The 16,886-nt window shown below is 39.7% G+C and overlaps 1 protein-coding gene across 3 annotated transcripts in view; it reads right to left on the bottom strand.

Annotated features, from left to right (window-relative positions):
* PDSS2 (decaprenyl diphosphate synthase subunit 2) overlaps positions 1–16,886 on the bottom strand; it is a 245,723-nt gene that overhangs the window by 70,755 nt on the left and 158,082 nt on the right. Inside the window, exons 4-5 of one of the 3 annotated variants that reach the window (XM_036317454.1) lie at positions 15,185–15,325; positions 5,919–5,993 (exon numbers count right to left, since the gene is read on the bottom strand). The exons of 1 other annotated variant lie outside the window; for it this stretch is intronic. In XM_036317454.1, coding sequence (XP_036173347.1) covers positions 5,919–5,993; positions 15,185–15,325 — 216 coding nt within the window. The remainder of the gene's footprint in view (positions 1–5,918; positions 5,994–15,184; positions 15,326–16,886) is intronic. One more of the 3 variants, XM_036317452.1, reaches the window with a different exon arrangement.

Raw genomic sequence — 16,886 nt, 5'->3', positions numbered from 1 at the left:
AAATGCACTTTTTCTATTTAATATGCTTCTTTCTTCAATTAGCTAACATTGAAAAAACAGTAGAGGGGGAGATTTTATAAACATTAAAGAAAGTACATTAATTAATTTTTATTATAAGGAAGAAATGGTTCACAAACTAGCAAATCTAAAAATAAAAATGCTCTTTTTTGAAAGCTAGAACAAAGGATGAATTTCCTAAATTACTTTGAATGTTTACATGATCACAATTTATCTACAATCTGTATTATTAAAATAAGTCACACACATTTTTGAAATTTTAAGAAGGGTTAGATAATTATACTACAAACTTCTGGAGAAGGTGATTTCAAACGTATTCAGTTCCAATGCCCGTCCATGTGCTTTAACGCATCTCCCTCATTACACAGACACTGCTCCACAGAAAGCTATTTTTGTATTGCCAGATAGATTCTCCAGCACCGCATCAAGTAGCAGCTGTACAGAAAACAGACCACTATTTATCCTCTTCTCCCTAGACAGATGAAGTGGCTTGCAGCTTATTTTAAATCACAAAGCAATTCTTTTGTGACTGAATTGGCCCAAGGCTAGGGAGGTTGTGCAACTCACTTCCCATGTGACCTCCACTTGTGGCGGCTCCCAGGTCCTGGCAGAACAGGAAAACCTTGAAGCATTCTATGTGGGGCAGTGCTCTGTTTGCCTCTGAACTGGCTCCTGGGCAAAGTCAGAAAAACCGAATTCTGAAAAGTCATTTCAATGGCAAGTACACTTAGAGAGGGGGTGGGTGCAGGGACCAGAACTTTTCCCATTAGGTAGAGAAACGTGGTTAACCTAAATTGAACATGGGGCACAAATGGAGGATCAAAAAGAAACGCTAAACAGTGGTTGAGCGTTCACCTGTGAACCAGGAGGTCTGGGTTCGATTCTAAGTCCTGGAACATGCCCAGGTTGCAGGCTTGATCCCCAGTGTGGGGCAAGCGTGCAGGAGGCAGCCAATCAATGATTCTCATCATTGATGTTTCTCTTTATCCCTCTCCCTTCATCTCTGAAATCAATAAAATATATATTATTAAAAAAACCACACACACACACACAACAAAAACTCCACACCTACTGCCTCAGTTCAGCTATGCAATTTTTTGAGATATCTATCTATCTATCTATCTATCTATCTATCTATCTATCTATCTATCTGTCTATCTATCTCACCTAATAATAGACAAACATGTAAATTGAATGTCCCTCTGCTACACTCACCAGTCAATCAGGAGAGTATGCAAATTAACCCAACAAAGATGGTGGTTAATTTGCATGCATAGGCACGAAGCGACCGGAGCCGTGAAGACTGAAGGCTCCGGCAGGAGTGAAGGCCTGGGTCCCAGGTGCCGGAGGAGAACCGGTGGCAACGGGCCTCTAGTGTATGTGTATGTGTGTGTATATATATATATATATTTTAAATAAGTCTTTATTGTTCAGATTAGTTGTTCCTTTTTTCTCCCCATAGCTCCCCTCCACCCAGTTCCCAATACACCCCATGTCCTTACTGCACCCCCCCCACTGTCCTCGTCCATAGGTGTTCGATTTTTGTCCAGTCTCTTCCCGCACCCCCCTTTCCACCCGAGAATTGTCAGTCCACTCCCTTTCTATGCCCCTGATTCTATTATATTCACCAGTTTACTCTGTTCATCAGATTTTTTATTCACTTGATTTTTAGATTCACTTATTGATAGATATGTAATTGTTGTTCATAATTTTTATCTTTACCTTTTTTCTTCTTCTTCCTCTTCTTAAAGAATACCCTTCAGCATTTCATATAATACTGGTTTGGTGGTGATGAACTCCTTTAGCTTGTTCTTATCTGTGAAGCTCTTTATCTGACCTTCAATTCTAAATGATAGCTTTGCTGGGTAGAGTAATCTTGGTTGTAGGTTCTTGCTATTCATCACTTTGAATATTTCTTGCCACTCCCTTCTAGCCTGCATAGTTTCTGTTGAGAAATCAACTGACAGTTGTATGGGTACTCCCTTGTAGGTAACTAACTGTTTTTCTCTTGCTGCTTTTAATATTCTCTGTCTTTTGCCCTTGGCATTTTAATTATGATGTGTCTTGGTGTGGTCCTCTTTGGATTCCTCTTGTTTGGGGTTCTCTGTGCTTCCAGGACTTGTAAGTCTATTTCTTTCACCAGGTAGGGGAAGTTTTCTGTCATTATTTCTTCAAGTAGGTTTTCAATATCTTGCTCTCTCTCTTCTTCTGGCACCCCCATAATTTGGATGTTGGTACGCTTGAAGTTGTCCCAGAGGCTCCTTACACTATCTTCATATTTTTGTATTCATTTTTCCTTTTGCTTTTCTGATTGCGTGTTTTTTGCTTCTTTGTATTTCAAATTTTTTACTTTATTCTTGGGATCCTCTTGTCTGCTGTTGGATTTCTGTATATTATTCTTTATTTCAGTCAGTATATGCTTAATTTCTAATTGGTCCTTTTTTTATATCTTTGAGGGTCTCACTAAATTTCTCAGAGGTTTCTTAAAGATTCTTGAGTAACCTTATAACTGTGGTTTTGAACTCTATATCCAGTAGTAGTTTGCTTTCCTCCATTTCTTTCTTGTGACATGTTTCTTTGTCTCTGCATTTTGGTTGCTTTCCTGTGTTGACAGAGTGTCCTTGTGTGGTAGGTGTCCTATAGGGCCCAGTGGCTCAGCCTCCCCAATTACCTGAGGTCTACACTCTTGGTGCACCCAGTTGTGTGCTGTATGCACAATCTTGTTGTAGTTAAGCCTTGTTTGCTGTGTAATCACTGGGAGGAACTGACCTCCAGGCCAATTGGCTGTGAGGACCAGCTGTGTCTACAATGGGAGAACTGCTGTGCTGGATGTCTCAGTGGGGCTTTGGTGCTCACTGAGTCTGCCCCTTGAGTGTGTCGCTTATGGATGTGAAGAGTTATAGTCTATATGATCTCACACTGACTTCTGGGTACACTGTCTCTTGGATCCCCAAGGAGGTGCAAAGTCAGCCACTGCCTGAGACCACCCACCAGGAGCTACAGAGAGATCTGCAGATTTCTCCTCTTTGTTTGGGGTTTGAGGCCCAGCTGTGAAGCAATGCAGGGTCTTAGGCCTTTTGGAAGCTTTGGAGTTCTCTGACCCAGCTGCAGTTTGTTAGGTTTTAGGTTGCAAAATGACAGGCCATTCATATGCAAAAGTTGCTGCTCACAGCTTGGGTGGGGTTGTAAATTGGGTGGGGCGGGGTTTCAGGGAATCATCAGGGTAGAGCAAACAGCAATGGCTGCTAGTCAGCCCTTCTCTGGAGATGTCCCTGGGTCTCTGTGTCCCGTGGCCCCATGCAGGAATGATGATCATTGCGAACACCTCTGAGAGAAAGCCACCCTTGCATTCCATCCAGATGCCAGACAGTCTAGTTTCTCCACGTATGAGTCTGGATCCCCAGAGTCTTGCCCAGAACTGGAGTTCAGAGCAATCGGGAGCTTGTATCTCCCTCCACAGAGCACCCAGTTTCCAGCCTGTTTCGCGCACCTCCGTACCTCTGTACTTTCACACCTTCTACCAGCTTCAATGTGCTTTTTTCTTTCCTTCTAGTTGTATAACTTCCACTCAACCAGCTTTCCTGTTCTGGTTCTGGATGATATTTGTTTTGTCTTTTAGTAGGAGTTTTGATGTGGTTGTGAGAGGCAGCAAGTACAGGTGCTTACCTATGCTGCCATCTTGGTTGTTCTCCATTATATATTTTTAAAAGGCATTTTAAATAGTTTGGCTATATTCAGAAAAGTAACTGCTTAAAAAAGGTCTGTAGTGCATTAAAGGACTGTGTTTGGGGAGGTGGAGGGGAAAGAGGGCAGATGAACAAAGTATTACTATAGTTTCTTTTGAGTAAAACCTACTCACTAATCAAAGTCAGCAACTGCTGCTTGCTACGTGGTGGTTCATATATGATCAATAGTCCTTCAAAGACTTTTTTGCTGCTTCATGTTTTCTTTTTCCCAGGAAGAAATAGATAATATGTGACTTGGAGTAAAAAAAAAACTGGGTTCAGATCATGTCCCTGTCAAAATATGCATTAACAATTTCCAGGCACTATATTTTCTTGCCATTTGTCACTTCTGAATTTTAGGCTTTACCTCTATGAAGTGGGTATACCAACAAATGTCCCCTTTTCATAGGTGATTGTGTAGAAAAAAGTATAAGCAAACTGTAAAGTGCTATCTAAGCATTTATTATTGTTGTTTCTACTAGGTCTTCCTGACATATAGAAAGTACTCAACAAACCTTCACAAACTTATTAATGAACTGGGCTAATTATAGTGGGCAAATGGCAATATGGCTAAATCATGAACCTCTGAACCAATAACGCTTTTACTTCAAACTTAATGGATATTTAACTGTAAAATATTAATATTTTACATAAAACTAAGTTGAACACCTTGAAAATATCCCAGAGGAAAACAATGCCTTGACTGCCAGAAGAGGTCACTGTATTCATCATATATAGGTGAATCCCAGGTATGGTAGATAGATACTAGCAAAGCAGGTTTCATTTAGTTATAGAGGCAGTAGAATGAAACGTTAAGAGCCTGAGCTCAGGGGTTTAAATCTCAACTAACAAGTTGTATGACTGTAGGCAAATTGCTTAATCTTTTCTAAATCTCAGTTTTCACATACATTAAAAGAGAAATGCAGTAGCATAGACTAGTACGATTTCTGTGAAGATTAAGTGTAAAAACATAGGTGAATACTTACCATAGTGATGCCTGGTTAGCTATCGATCTTCATCAGGCTATCTACAGGATGACTTACTATGAGTGGAACTAAACCAGGAGTCCTCCATTTTACAATCTGCTATTAACCTTTAGCCATGGTGTATTATGGTATCTTTTTGACAAACACAGCAAAGCGGGACCACAGTGGTCATATATCCTACCAGGTCATCACATGCCACTATGCTGCTTGGGTGACCTTATATATGCTTACTGGGAACTGTAGTTCCCTGCCCTGAATATTAGCAGACGTCCAAAGGTATAATTCTTCACATTTCACTAACCACTCTCTGAACCATACAGACTCCCTGGGTTATACTTTCCAATTTCTTATCCAAGTTGCTCATGCTCAATGTTTCACTTCCAATAAAATTTATCTTTCTTTTTTCAAATGGAAATGTCAAAAAGCTTAAGATGTGCATACATGCATACTTTTTCTCATTTGCAGTGAGTGAAATCCTGCTAATACAGAAGCTATAATAGTGAAACACTATGATAGGAACGCCTTATAATAGTATATATCATGCTAAATGATGATGGTGGTCAATGAAGCAATTGCTTCACATTCAATATCCTAATGTTAAAAAAAAAGAGAGAGAGAGAGAGAACCTACCCCTTCTTGAGATGTCCTGCTAAGTGAGTAAAAAACCTTAATTCTAGATCTATAAAATTTATCAAAATAACCCAACTGTGAAACCATTGAGATTCTTATCACTGATAATTTAATAATGCAGTAAATTCTGGATCTTGGCTATAAAAGACATTCCTCCTTCATGTCCTCAACAGTCATCTTCTTGAAATCATGCCTACTCCTCTGGGACTGGGAAGGCCCCTCCTCTGGGGCAAGGCTGGGCCCAGTCACCTTAGCACGAGCTGTCCCTCCAGTCTGCCTATCTTTGACAGTGCTACCTGCCAGCAGCATCCTGGTGTCTACTGGGCTGCTGCAGATTGAACAGACTGTGAATCCAGCTAGAGGATAAGAGGTTGTTTTAATTGGCTAAATCTGTGATGTACTAAGCGTATGGCCATGAATTTGTAGCCAAAACAGTAATCTAAAAAAAATGTCATGTGCAATTAAAACAGAAAACAAAAACGACATTTTCACTCATCAATTCTAGTTTTGCCACAAGGGTTTTTAAACTAACATTTTACAATGACTACCAAATCCTTACCTTTGCTGAAATAGAATTTTCATGGTATACTCCTTGTACCAAGTCCCTAAGGGCACTTGCTAAAAGTTCCACAACCTAAAAACAAGATAAAAAATTAAAAGAAACAATTTAAAAAATGTATCTGCATTTTTACCTCAGAAGGCCTCAGAAGGCTTAGGAGCAAGGCAGTATTTGTGTTTGATAGAGAAAAAAAACAGGGTTATGTGCAAAGATTCTGGCAAGTGGCACTGCCCACCTGGATAGTAAGAGCTGTGATCCAATTTTTTCAGTCATAAGTTAAGCAAAAAAATCTTGTAAGCATAGCATTTAACTAATATACATGAAAATCCAGTAATAGCCATTTTGAACATAAAATTAAATTTCATGTAACTAATGAAATTTTAACCCAATTTATTTTCTGTATGTTTATTTCTGTCAGGTGGGTACTTTTTCAATATCCCCATTTTGGGAGCTATTACAATGCTAATATTCATACTTAAATAGAAAGAAAAGCAAATGCAAAAGAATACTAGTAGTTAACCTTTCCAATGTATTCATTTTGTTGTATTTAAAATGCACTATGGATATTCAGTATAGGGACTCTTGGTCAAACATACCTTATTTTCAAATCTGAAAATTTTTACAGAAACATTATATTGAAATCGTATTCATTAAAACATTAATTTCAAGGTCCAGGCTATTTTAAAAAACCACACACACAATCAAGCAAAATCAAAAGCTTTGAACTTGTTCCAGAATGTAAAACAAGCAGAAAACAGTAAATCGTCTCTTTGGAACTACTGTACAATTTAGAGTTGTTTGCATTAACCATCTGAATTCAAAAGGATAAAATAGTGCTATTTATTATAATGATCACAGCAGCCATTTCAAACAAAAATTCTTCAAGGGAACTCTATCCACTTCTTATGAAGTCTTACTATCTTGTATATTTAGCATCCAATATTATGCAGGTCTGTATCTGATTCTTACTCTTTGTTTCCTAAAATTTAGCTCAGTTTTGATTGAATTAAAGGATTTTGTTTCAGCTTTTATCATTCTTGTAATTAAAGACGTTATTAAGCCAAAGGATACAGACCCAAACATCAAAATATTTCAATTTCAGATACCCTGAATTTAATAAACATTTTCTTAGAGGCAAATTATATTAATTTGTAGAAAGGTTTGCTTTACAATTTTAACACATGAGCACTTATCTCCAAATTTATATTTACATATATACTGTATAACACACACAAGGCTGCTGATATGGAAATTTTGCTGATTAAAGGCATGTCTTTTTTAGCTCCTCAAATAGGTTAATAGGTTGGTTAATTTGTAAGACCTATACAAAATCTTTTTTTTTTTTTTAATCGCATTGCCCTTTAGGTAACCAAATGCTTAAGAAATATTGTAGCAATATGAGCTGCGGAGGAACTGGAAGGACAATGATCCTACAGTGTTACCAGATGTGTTGAGTTATTTAAGTGGGGAAAAGAGAAAAATGAATGGACTTCCCCCCTTGAAGGTATCAGATAAGCCCTAGTCCCAAATCCAGGAGGATTGAGTATCGCCAATAGGTCTATGAAAGACTGTAACTAAATGCACAGCATCAGATTGGATTACAGTTTATACAAGCAACATCCCAAGATCCTCCTGATGGCTGGACACATAATACAGATCACTCACTCACTAAGAAATGTTATGGTTTTGAAACAGTTTGAGCTCTGAGACCAACATTGGTAAAGTGAAGAGGGATTTACAAAGATAAAGTCTAACACTAAATGTCAAAATGACGGTATGAACTTTTAATAAAGAATCTGGGTCTGTATTCCTTTATTTTTATTTTATTTTTTTTTTTAATTAAATCTTTATTGTTCAGATTATTACATTTGTTCCTCTTTTTTTCCCCCCATAACTCCCCTCCTCCCAGTTCCCGCCCCACCCTCCGCCCTCACTCCCCACCCACTGTCCTCATCCATAGGTGCACGATTTTTGTCCAGTCTCTTCCCGCATCTCCCACACCCCTTTCCCCCCCAGGAATAGTCAGTCCATTCCCTTTCTATGTCCCTGATTCTATTATAATCAACAGTTCATTCTGTTCATCAGATTATTTATTCACTTGATTCTTAGATTCACTTGTTGATAGACGCATATTTGTTGTTCATAATTTGTATCTTTACCTTTTTCTTCCTCTTCCTCTTCTTAAAGGATACCTTTCAGCATTTCATATAATCCTGGTTTGGTGGTGATGAACTCCTTTAGCTTTTCCTTATCTGTGAAGCTCTTTATCTGACCTTCAATTCTGAATGATAGCTTTGCTGGATAAAGTAATCTTGGTTGTAGGTTCTTGGTATTCATCACTTTGAATATTTCTTGCCACTCCCTTCTGGCCTGCAAAGTTTCTGTTGAGAAATCAGCTGACAGTCGTATGGGTATTCCCTTGTAGGTAACTGAGTTTCTTTCTCTTGCTGTTTTTAAGATTCTCTCTTTATCTTTTGCTCTTGGCATTTTAATGATGATGTGTCTTGGTGTGGTCCTCTTTGGATTCCTTTTGTTTGGGGTTCTCCGCGCTTCTTGGACCTGTAAGTCCATTTCTTTCACCAGGTGGGGGAAGTTTTCTGTCATTATTTCTTCAAATAGGTTTTCAATATCTTGGTCTCTCTCATCTTCTGGCACCCCTATAATTCTGATGTTGGTACGCTTGAAGCTGTCCCAGAGGCTCCTTACACTATGCTCGCATTTTTGGATTCTTTTTTCATTTTGCTTTTCCGGTTGGGTGTTTTTTGCTTCCTCGCATTTCAAATCATTGACTTGATTCTTGCGCTCCTCTGGTCTGCTGTCGGGAGTCTGTATAATATTCGTTATTTCAGTCCGTGTATGCTTAATTTCTAGTTGGTTCCCCAATATAAGATCGAGGGTCTCATTAGATTTCTTGAGGATCTCACTACATTTATCGGCGGCTTCTAGACAGTTCTTAAGAGACCTTAAAAGTGTGGTTCTGAACTCTATATCTTCCATTGACAATTTTGTCCTGTTTCTTTGTCTCCGCATTTTGTTATGCTTCCTTGGTGCCTGTATTCCTTTACTTTCATAAAATTCCAGACCAGGCAGAAGCAAGAAAAACAGTTTATTCTCTGATTTGTCTTCTCTTAATGCAATCAGCATATACAGGCAGACCTGTATTTACAAGTTCATAATCTGTAAATGACCTATACTTCCAAATGGTCATACGTACTTGAACAGAATATACCTTCATAGCCAATGACATTCATCATGGAACAAACTGGACTACTGTGGATTAACAAGTCCAGGAAGATAAGAGATTACGAAAAGCAGGAATAGCCTACGGGAGTTGAATGTGTCCCAGGCAAGGTGACTTACTCAGTGCACACATAAATCTCTTTCCATTGCCTAAAAAGTTTACTTTTTAAAAAATATATTTTTATTGATTTCAGAGAGAAAGTGAGAGGGAGATAGAAACACCAATGATGAGAGAGACTCATTGATCAGCTGCCTCCTGCATGATCCCTCGGGGATCAAGCCCACAACCTGGGCATGCGCCCTTGACCAAAATTGAACCCAGGACTCTTCAGTCTGCAGGCCAAGGCTCTATTCACTGAGCCAAATCAGCTAGGGCTGAAATGTTTACTTTTAAAGTTACACCAAAGAGAGATGTGTTTAAGTATCATCCTCCTTTAAAATTGCAGATATTTACAGGAAGACCGCAGGGCTACCAGCTACACTACTTTAACAAAACTAATATTTTCTTTATTATACTAGAGGCCCGGTGCACAAAATTAATGCACTGGAGGGTGGTGTCCCTCAGTCCGGCCTGTGCCCTCTCACCCTCAGGGAGCCCCTACCATGTCGGGGTCCTGTGATGGATCACCCCAGCAGAGGGAGGCCCTGCCCACCCACTGCAGTGCTCCCACTGGGTAGCATGGGCCTCCCTCTTTGGGGTAATCGATCAGGGGGCTCCGCCATCGATCATCCCCAAGAGGTACTCCCTGCCCACCTGGCTAGGGCTCCGCAATGGATCGCCACCACAGAGGGAGGCCCCACCCACCCGCTGCAGCACCACCACGTGGTACCCTGGGCCTCCTTCTTTGGGGCAATTGTGAAGCCCCCTGATTGATTGCCTCACCGGCCGGTGGCCTGGGCCTCGCTCTGCAGGGTGATCATGGGGCAATGGCCAGGCCCCTGACCAATCGCATCGCACCTGCCTTGGCTGGTCTGGCACCAGCGGGTGTCATAGTGTGGTCTTCCAGATGGTCATCCATCATCCGGATGGTCGATCTGCTATTCGGCTGATTTGCATATTACACTTTTATTATTATAGATGGCTTACCATCTCAGGCATTCACCTGTTTAGACACCTATTATACTAAAATATAAGAAAGCAGTTGCTTAATAATAATATTTCTTCAGACTCTTGAGGAATAATCTGTTCAAGCAATCCAAAATGGTAGCCAGGACAATGGCAGCCAGAGGATAATCCAGAAGCCTAAATGCTGGACCTCCTGAGGCTGAGTCCAAGGCCCAGACTTCTTGTGCTTTAGACAAGAGCAACCCTGAGAAACATGGAAGGACTTTTGTTTCTCAAGTCCAAGGGGCCAAGCAAACACTTTCTAAAGAAGATAGTCTGAAAGAGCCTGGATGTTAGCCACTCTCAGAAGCCCAACAGATTAGACTGGAATGACACAGAGCAGGTGAGGAGCCAGAGGCTTCAAGGTCTTACTACTTATTTCATTGTGAGATTTGGGGCAAATCAATGAATTTCTCTAAGCTTTGGTTTTCCTCAACTATAAAACAAGGAATGTTGCAGAAGATAATTCCTTAAAGTCCCTTCCAGTTCTAAGGTTCTGAGCTTCTAGAAATGTAAATCTTAGTATTTATAATTAGACATGTAAATGTAAAAACTACTTTTATGGTAATCTTTTCTTTTCTCACAGACCTTTTCTTCTGTCTGAACTCTAGTGATCATTCGTGAAACTTTTTGTACCCAATCCACCTTGGCTCCAATACCTAGAATCAAAAGGAAACAATTTCCATTTTTTAAAAACCATTCTGACTGGTAGCCCACCCCATCAGCAATAAAAAAGCCCTACTTAGGCCAATTGCTGAGATCTTGGTCTTGGTGGGCTCTAAGGTTTGGGAGTAATTCTCACTTATCGGATTCAGATGACATCAGGTTTGAGTGTAAAACTGCATCAAACAAACAATGGCACTAGTTGTCCACTTTATTTCCTTCTCTAGTGAGTAAATATTAGAGCACTTAGAAAAGCAACTGAACATAATAAATCTCATTGAGTGTTAACTTATTAATCTCCTATACTTCTATATTATTACGATATATTCAATATAAATCGTGGATAGATGAAAGGCACAGATTAGAAACCAAGATTATAGTGTCTTTTACATCATGTGCCCAAACAGCTAATCTAATAAAAGACAAACATGCAAATTGACCGTACCTTCGCTATGCCTTAAGCCACACCCTCTAGCCAATCAGAGCGACTATATGCAAATTAACCCAACCAAGATGGCGGCCAGCAGCCACGGAGCTGAAGCGAGCAGGAGGCTTGGTTGCTCCAGTGATGGAAGAAGCCAAGCTTCCCGGCCGGCTCTGAGCTCCACTGAAGGCAACAAAGTTTCAATTATAGAAGGTAAGTAAATCCCAGAATAAAAAAAAAAAAGAAAAAAAGGAGAGGCTGGGAGCTTCTGTTGCCGGGGGGGGAGGGGGGGGGTGGGGAGAGACTGGCCAGCCTGAAAACGGCCCTCAGCCCCTCACCCAGGCTGGCCAGGCACCCCAGTGGGGACCCCCACCCTGAAGGGGGTGTGACCAGCCTGAAAACAGCCATCAGCCCCTCACCCAGGCTGTCCAGGCACCCAAGCGGGACCCCCACCCTGATCCGGGACACCCTTCAGAACAAACCAGCCGGCCCTCACCCATGCACCAGGCTTCTATACTAAGTAATAATGGGGTAATATGCAAACTGACCCTAACAGCAGAGCGACTGGGAATCACTGGTCACTATGACACACTCTGACCACCAGGGAGCAGATGCTCAATGCAGGAGCTGCCCCCTGGTGGTCAGTGCGCTCCCACAGGGGGAGCTCTGCTCAGCCACAAGCCAGGCTGATGGCTGCCAGTGCAGCAGTGGTGGTGGGAACCTCTCCCGCCTCCTCAGCAGCGCTAAGGATGTCCGACTGCAGCTTAGGCCTGCTCCCTGCTGGCAAGTGGACATCCCCCGAGGGCTCCAGGGCTGCCAGAGTGATGTCTGACTGCCAGCTTAGGCCCAATTCCCCAGGGAGCAGGCCTAAACCAGCAGGTGGTCATCCCCCAAGGAGTCCCAGACTGTGAGAGGGCACAGGCCAGACTGAGGGACCCCCCGAGTGCACAAATTTTTGTGCACCGGGCCTCTAGTTTTAGAAGAAAGTGGGTTTTAATTCAACAACAGAGCACACAAAAAGACTATTTTAACCAAATCAGAGATCTCTGTAATATTGATTTGTTGCATCCTGAAATAATTTCAGATTATATGATGGTCACTATCAATGTTATAAAATTACTTTAGCAGTATAGAGAGTAAACAAAAAGGATATTATTTTCTTCATTTGTGTATTTCTGGAGGTTGTAAAATAGAATTGCTTACCTGTACATTCAAATGCAAAAATGCTTTTCTCTCCAATTTGTGCCATATGTTTAAATATGACTCTACAGCAATGCTGCACATTATCCCCCAATCTCCTAACATCTTAGATTTCAGTGAGCCAGAAGTGGTAACCATTCACAATGGCATTGTTAGGAGCTGGCTTCTCCAGTCACCTCATTTTTTGGCTTCCAGGAAGGTCATGCAGAAAAGTAAGTGAACAGTGTTCTTCCTTCCAACTGGTATTCTTAAGCAACTGTCGATCTTTCTCATTTCACTCCCTACCCTCTCACCAAAGGAAAGGGATAGGTAATATTCATATGCACCCAAACCTTAGCACACATATCTGATACAACTGACCTTTGAAATAAATTTCATAAACAGTTATTTTACAGGACAAATTTCACCAATTTCAGGGGAATATATAATTGCTTCATTATCTTTTGGCAAAAGGGTAACTACAATTCAGTGATTTTTTTAACCAAAAAACTAAAGTGATGTCTACCTTTATAAAAGGTGTTGTGATGATTATGCCCTGAATTATAATAAAATTCTTTTTATAAAAAATAGAAATTGAGAGAAGTAGTAAGAACACAACAGTGACCAAAAAATATCCTCACTTATATTGCCATACAAAGTTGTCTGTAACATATTCTTAAGGTGGGTAAAAAGCTGGTTACACAAAAGAATAGCATGATATGTATTTTAAAAACAAAAATGAGGCCAATTTATGTGTTTAAACATGTAGAGAAAAAAGTGTAAAAGGAAAGATAATAATATTAATAATGACAATGTGTAAATGGTAAGATTCTGGATGATTTTTTAAAAATATGTTTATACTGACTTTACAGAGAGAGGAAGGGAGAGGGAGAAAGAGAGAAACATTGATTGGCTGCCTCTTGCATTCCCCGTACTGGGGATTGAGTCTGCAACCCGGGCATGTGCCCTGACTGGAATTGAACCGGTGACCTTTGGTACATGGGGCAATGCTCAACCAAATGAGCCACAACAGCCAGGGCTATTCAGGATGACTTTTAATTAAAATTTTTTTCTTCAACTTTTCTGAATTGCTTAAATTTACAACATATTACATTTCCTCCCTCTTTATTATACTGCTTTAATAATCAGGTAAAACAATAAACCTACTTCCATGGAGGGGAGAACATGGGGAAGAATACCCTGCTTTTGGTCTCAGAGAAGCTTCATGCTGTGCTGTGTTCAAATTCATTTATGGAATATATCAATCAACAGTCCCTGGATTAGCAAGAACAGGATCCGCAAGGCTGGTAAGCATTCTGTGTAGACAAGTTATTCCTTTCCCAATAAATGGGAATAATGTCAGTTAGTATTTGACAGATGGAATAAACTCACCAGAGTTGTAGATGTTTAACTAGGAAACTGGAACACTTTGGTTTGAGAGAACACCTATCCTAAGTTAAAAGTAAAATGCAGCTAAATTTTTAGGAAAAATGTTAACTACAAACTAATGTGGCCCAATTAAAGCTAGCCAGCATAAGCTAACTGAGCTGATATAATAAGGCAGCAGAATTGTATTTTACTTCACTTAAAAAAGGTTGCTACATATGCAATATGCTTGGTAGGTATATAAAAACTGTGGAGGCTATTACAGATTTATAATCTTCTTTCAAAAACTTGTGCTGGAAAGGTTATTTTAATGATGGTTTTTACTCCAGTGTGGAATGACAAGACAACATGTGATCCATCACTCTATTTAGGAGGCAAATGAACAGGCTTTACTACTCTTTACAGCTGCTAGTAAAGGAAACAGTCGTGTGTGCACGCATCTGCAGTGCCGATGGCATTAATTACACGCAAATTTATTGCACTCCCCCACCACCCCCAGAACAAATAGTGCATAAAGCAGTAGCAAAGGAAAGTGCCCTTGGGGAAGAATTATTTCTCATATACATCCTGGGAGGAACAAAAGAGGAATTTAATGTAAACATGTCCTTTTCAAAGAGCTTTGGCACTTGAACGAATATTGCTAAGGTTTTTGTTTTTTAATACACAAAACCTATATTGTCACTAAAGAAGTCTTACAGAAAAATACATTTATAGATAAAGGATGCTGAATAGCCTGCTAATGGTAACCAGAGCAGTTAGCAACACTCTTTAGTTCCTCTTCATACAAATGAGGCACAAAGTATTTGAGAGATGCATTTAAAGAGGGAAAGACAACACTGCCAAGGTAAGGTAGACAAGGAGTGGAGAAGGAGTAGTGCTCACCCATAAAGAGACCAATAATAACCTCTAACATTTGTAAAGCACTTTATCATTTATAAATTGGGTTTAGGCAAACTACCTCCAGCCACATGGATTCAGTCTTCAGTGCGCAGCCAGAGCTACCAGGCTGGCAGGCTCAATGGAGAAGCAACCTCGAAAGAACACGGGGAGCAGGAGCAGTGGCCAAATAAGGGGTGAATCTACTCACCCACCACCTGGGCACACACTACCCAGATGAGCCCTAATCTGCAGTGCTGATTAATATAAATGAGGGGCTTTAATACAGCCACTGATGAAGTCTATGAAAGAATGGCTTCTCCACCTCTTCCTATCAGACAAAGACTAGATTTAATGAAGACAATGATGAAAGGTCTGTTGCAATAAACATACCACTAACTCACAGGAGTTCTGGAGGAAGCTTCTAGCTTGGCTTTTTGAAGGGAGCCTTTTCAATGCTGCCAAATGCGTAAGGCCGGGCTTATTTGTGGGAGGGATGGCAATCTGTTCTAGTGAGCTGGAAGTTCTTTCTGGCTAAGGGGGAAGAGCAGAGAGAGAAATGGCACTACCAGTGGGACAGGTGCAGCAAAAACTAAGCAAATTGATAATCTTAATTTTTAATTTAGAACAGCTGATACACTGGTTTATAAACTCTAACTACTAGTAACATTTGTCAAAATGGATTCAGGAAAATTTAGTGAACTAAAGAAAAGCATAAAATCATAACTGATAAAGCTTACAAGAAATGGGCCACAAGTTCAGAAAAACAGCTTGAATCTGAAGTGTTAAAATGTAATACCACTAGTGTACTCGTTTAAGAAATATTTGCTGATAGCCTACTATGTGCCTGGTACCATACTAATGAAAGCAGTTATAGCCTTATATAGCCCATTAATTTGTGTTTGATCACTTAAAAGGTTAATAGATAGGTAAACTGCATGTCCTCTGGCCAAGTCAAATGAATTCTATGGGCCTCAGTTTGCTGGTCTAGGTAAGAGGTGTCTGCTTTATCAACAGAAAGACTCATAATCAGAAATAATTAAATGTGCAGGTATATGCATTTTTTTATTCATAACGATTGTAAGGAATAGTTAATTAGCCAAAAATGTGGATGTTAGTCCAACAATTTGTTCACCTTTTGAACGAAGGTGCATGGTTTCTGGCCTTCTGTTTGTACTGAGCAATAACAAATAATCATTTATTTACTTAAACAATGATTAGTTCCATGAAAAGGTAGCAGATAATTTAAAATGCTTAAATCAAGATTAACTTCTCATAAGAAATAAAGGAGAAGATGATTTCTAGTAGGTTAAAAGTTGGTTGGGCTAAGTAGCATTACTACAAAAAGTGTAAATAGCTGAGAGCTGAATGCTTAGTCATGAAACAAAGTAATTCTGACATTATCATATCAATCTTGTTGGTTTATATCATTGATGTAGACTTTTAGCATCGATCCTGCAAGATTTATAAAAACAATCGGCTTAAACCACATTTGGACAAAGGGTTAAAAATTTCAGGATTTTTATGGGATTCACACATATGTCTTGAAAAATTCCAAGGATATAAAATGTTTTGGGTAACACAAGTCTCTTTTCAGCTTGACCAGTTCCCTTTAAATTGGCCACACTAAAAGGCAGATGTTTGTAATTTAGAGACATCCCAAGGTTTGCTTCAAAGGCAGCTACAGAAATAAAAATGTGAATCATATGCATTAAAACTCATGCATCTTGTTTAAGATTGTAATTGTATTTCTTCCAAATACCTCCACAGCTCTCTAAAATGTGTGATTCAATGGAATTCTAAAAATAACTTGGCCCTACTGGTACTACATTCTAAAAATTCAGGTAATCTTTTTTTCCTTCCTTCAAAAATTCAGGCAGTAGAAACCTGAGACTGGTTGCACTGTACCCTTGAATCAGATATTGCATACCCTTGGGTTAGAAATTCCCCAGTTTATAAAGATACACAATTAGCTTTTTAAACTGGTACCTCCAATGCTTACTTAGCACAATGCACACAAAAATTTTTATTGAATTACCAATACTGTTCTAACATGTAAATTAGTTATATCAATCAGAACTATTTAAAGACAAAT

The sequence above is a fragment of the Myotis myotis genome, unplaced genomic scaffold (genome assembly GCF_014108235.1).
Source record: "Myotis myotis isolate mMyoMyo1 unplaced genomic scaffold, mMyoMyo1.p scaffold_m19_p_7, whole genome shotgun sequence".
Classification (NCBI taxonomy): Eukaryota; Metazoa; Chordata; class Mammalia; order Chiroptera; family Vespertilionidae; genus Myotis; species Myotis myotis.
This window is presented reverse-complemented; position numbering and strand designations above follow the sequence as displayed.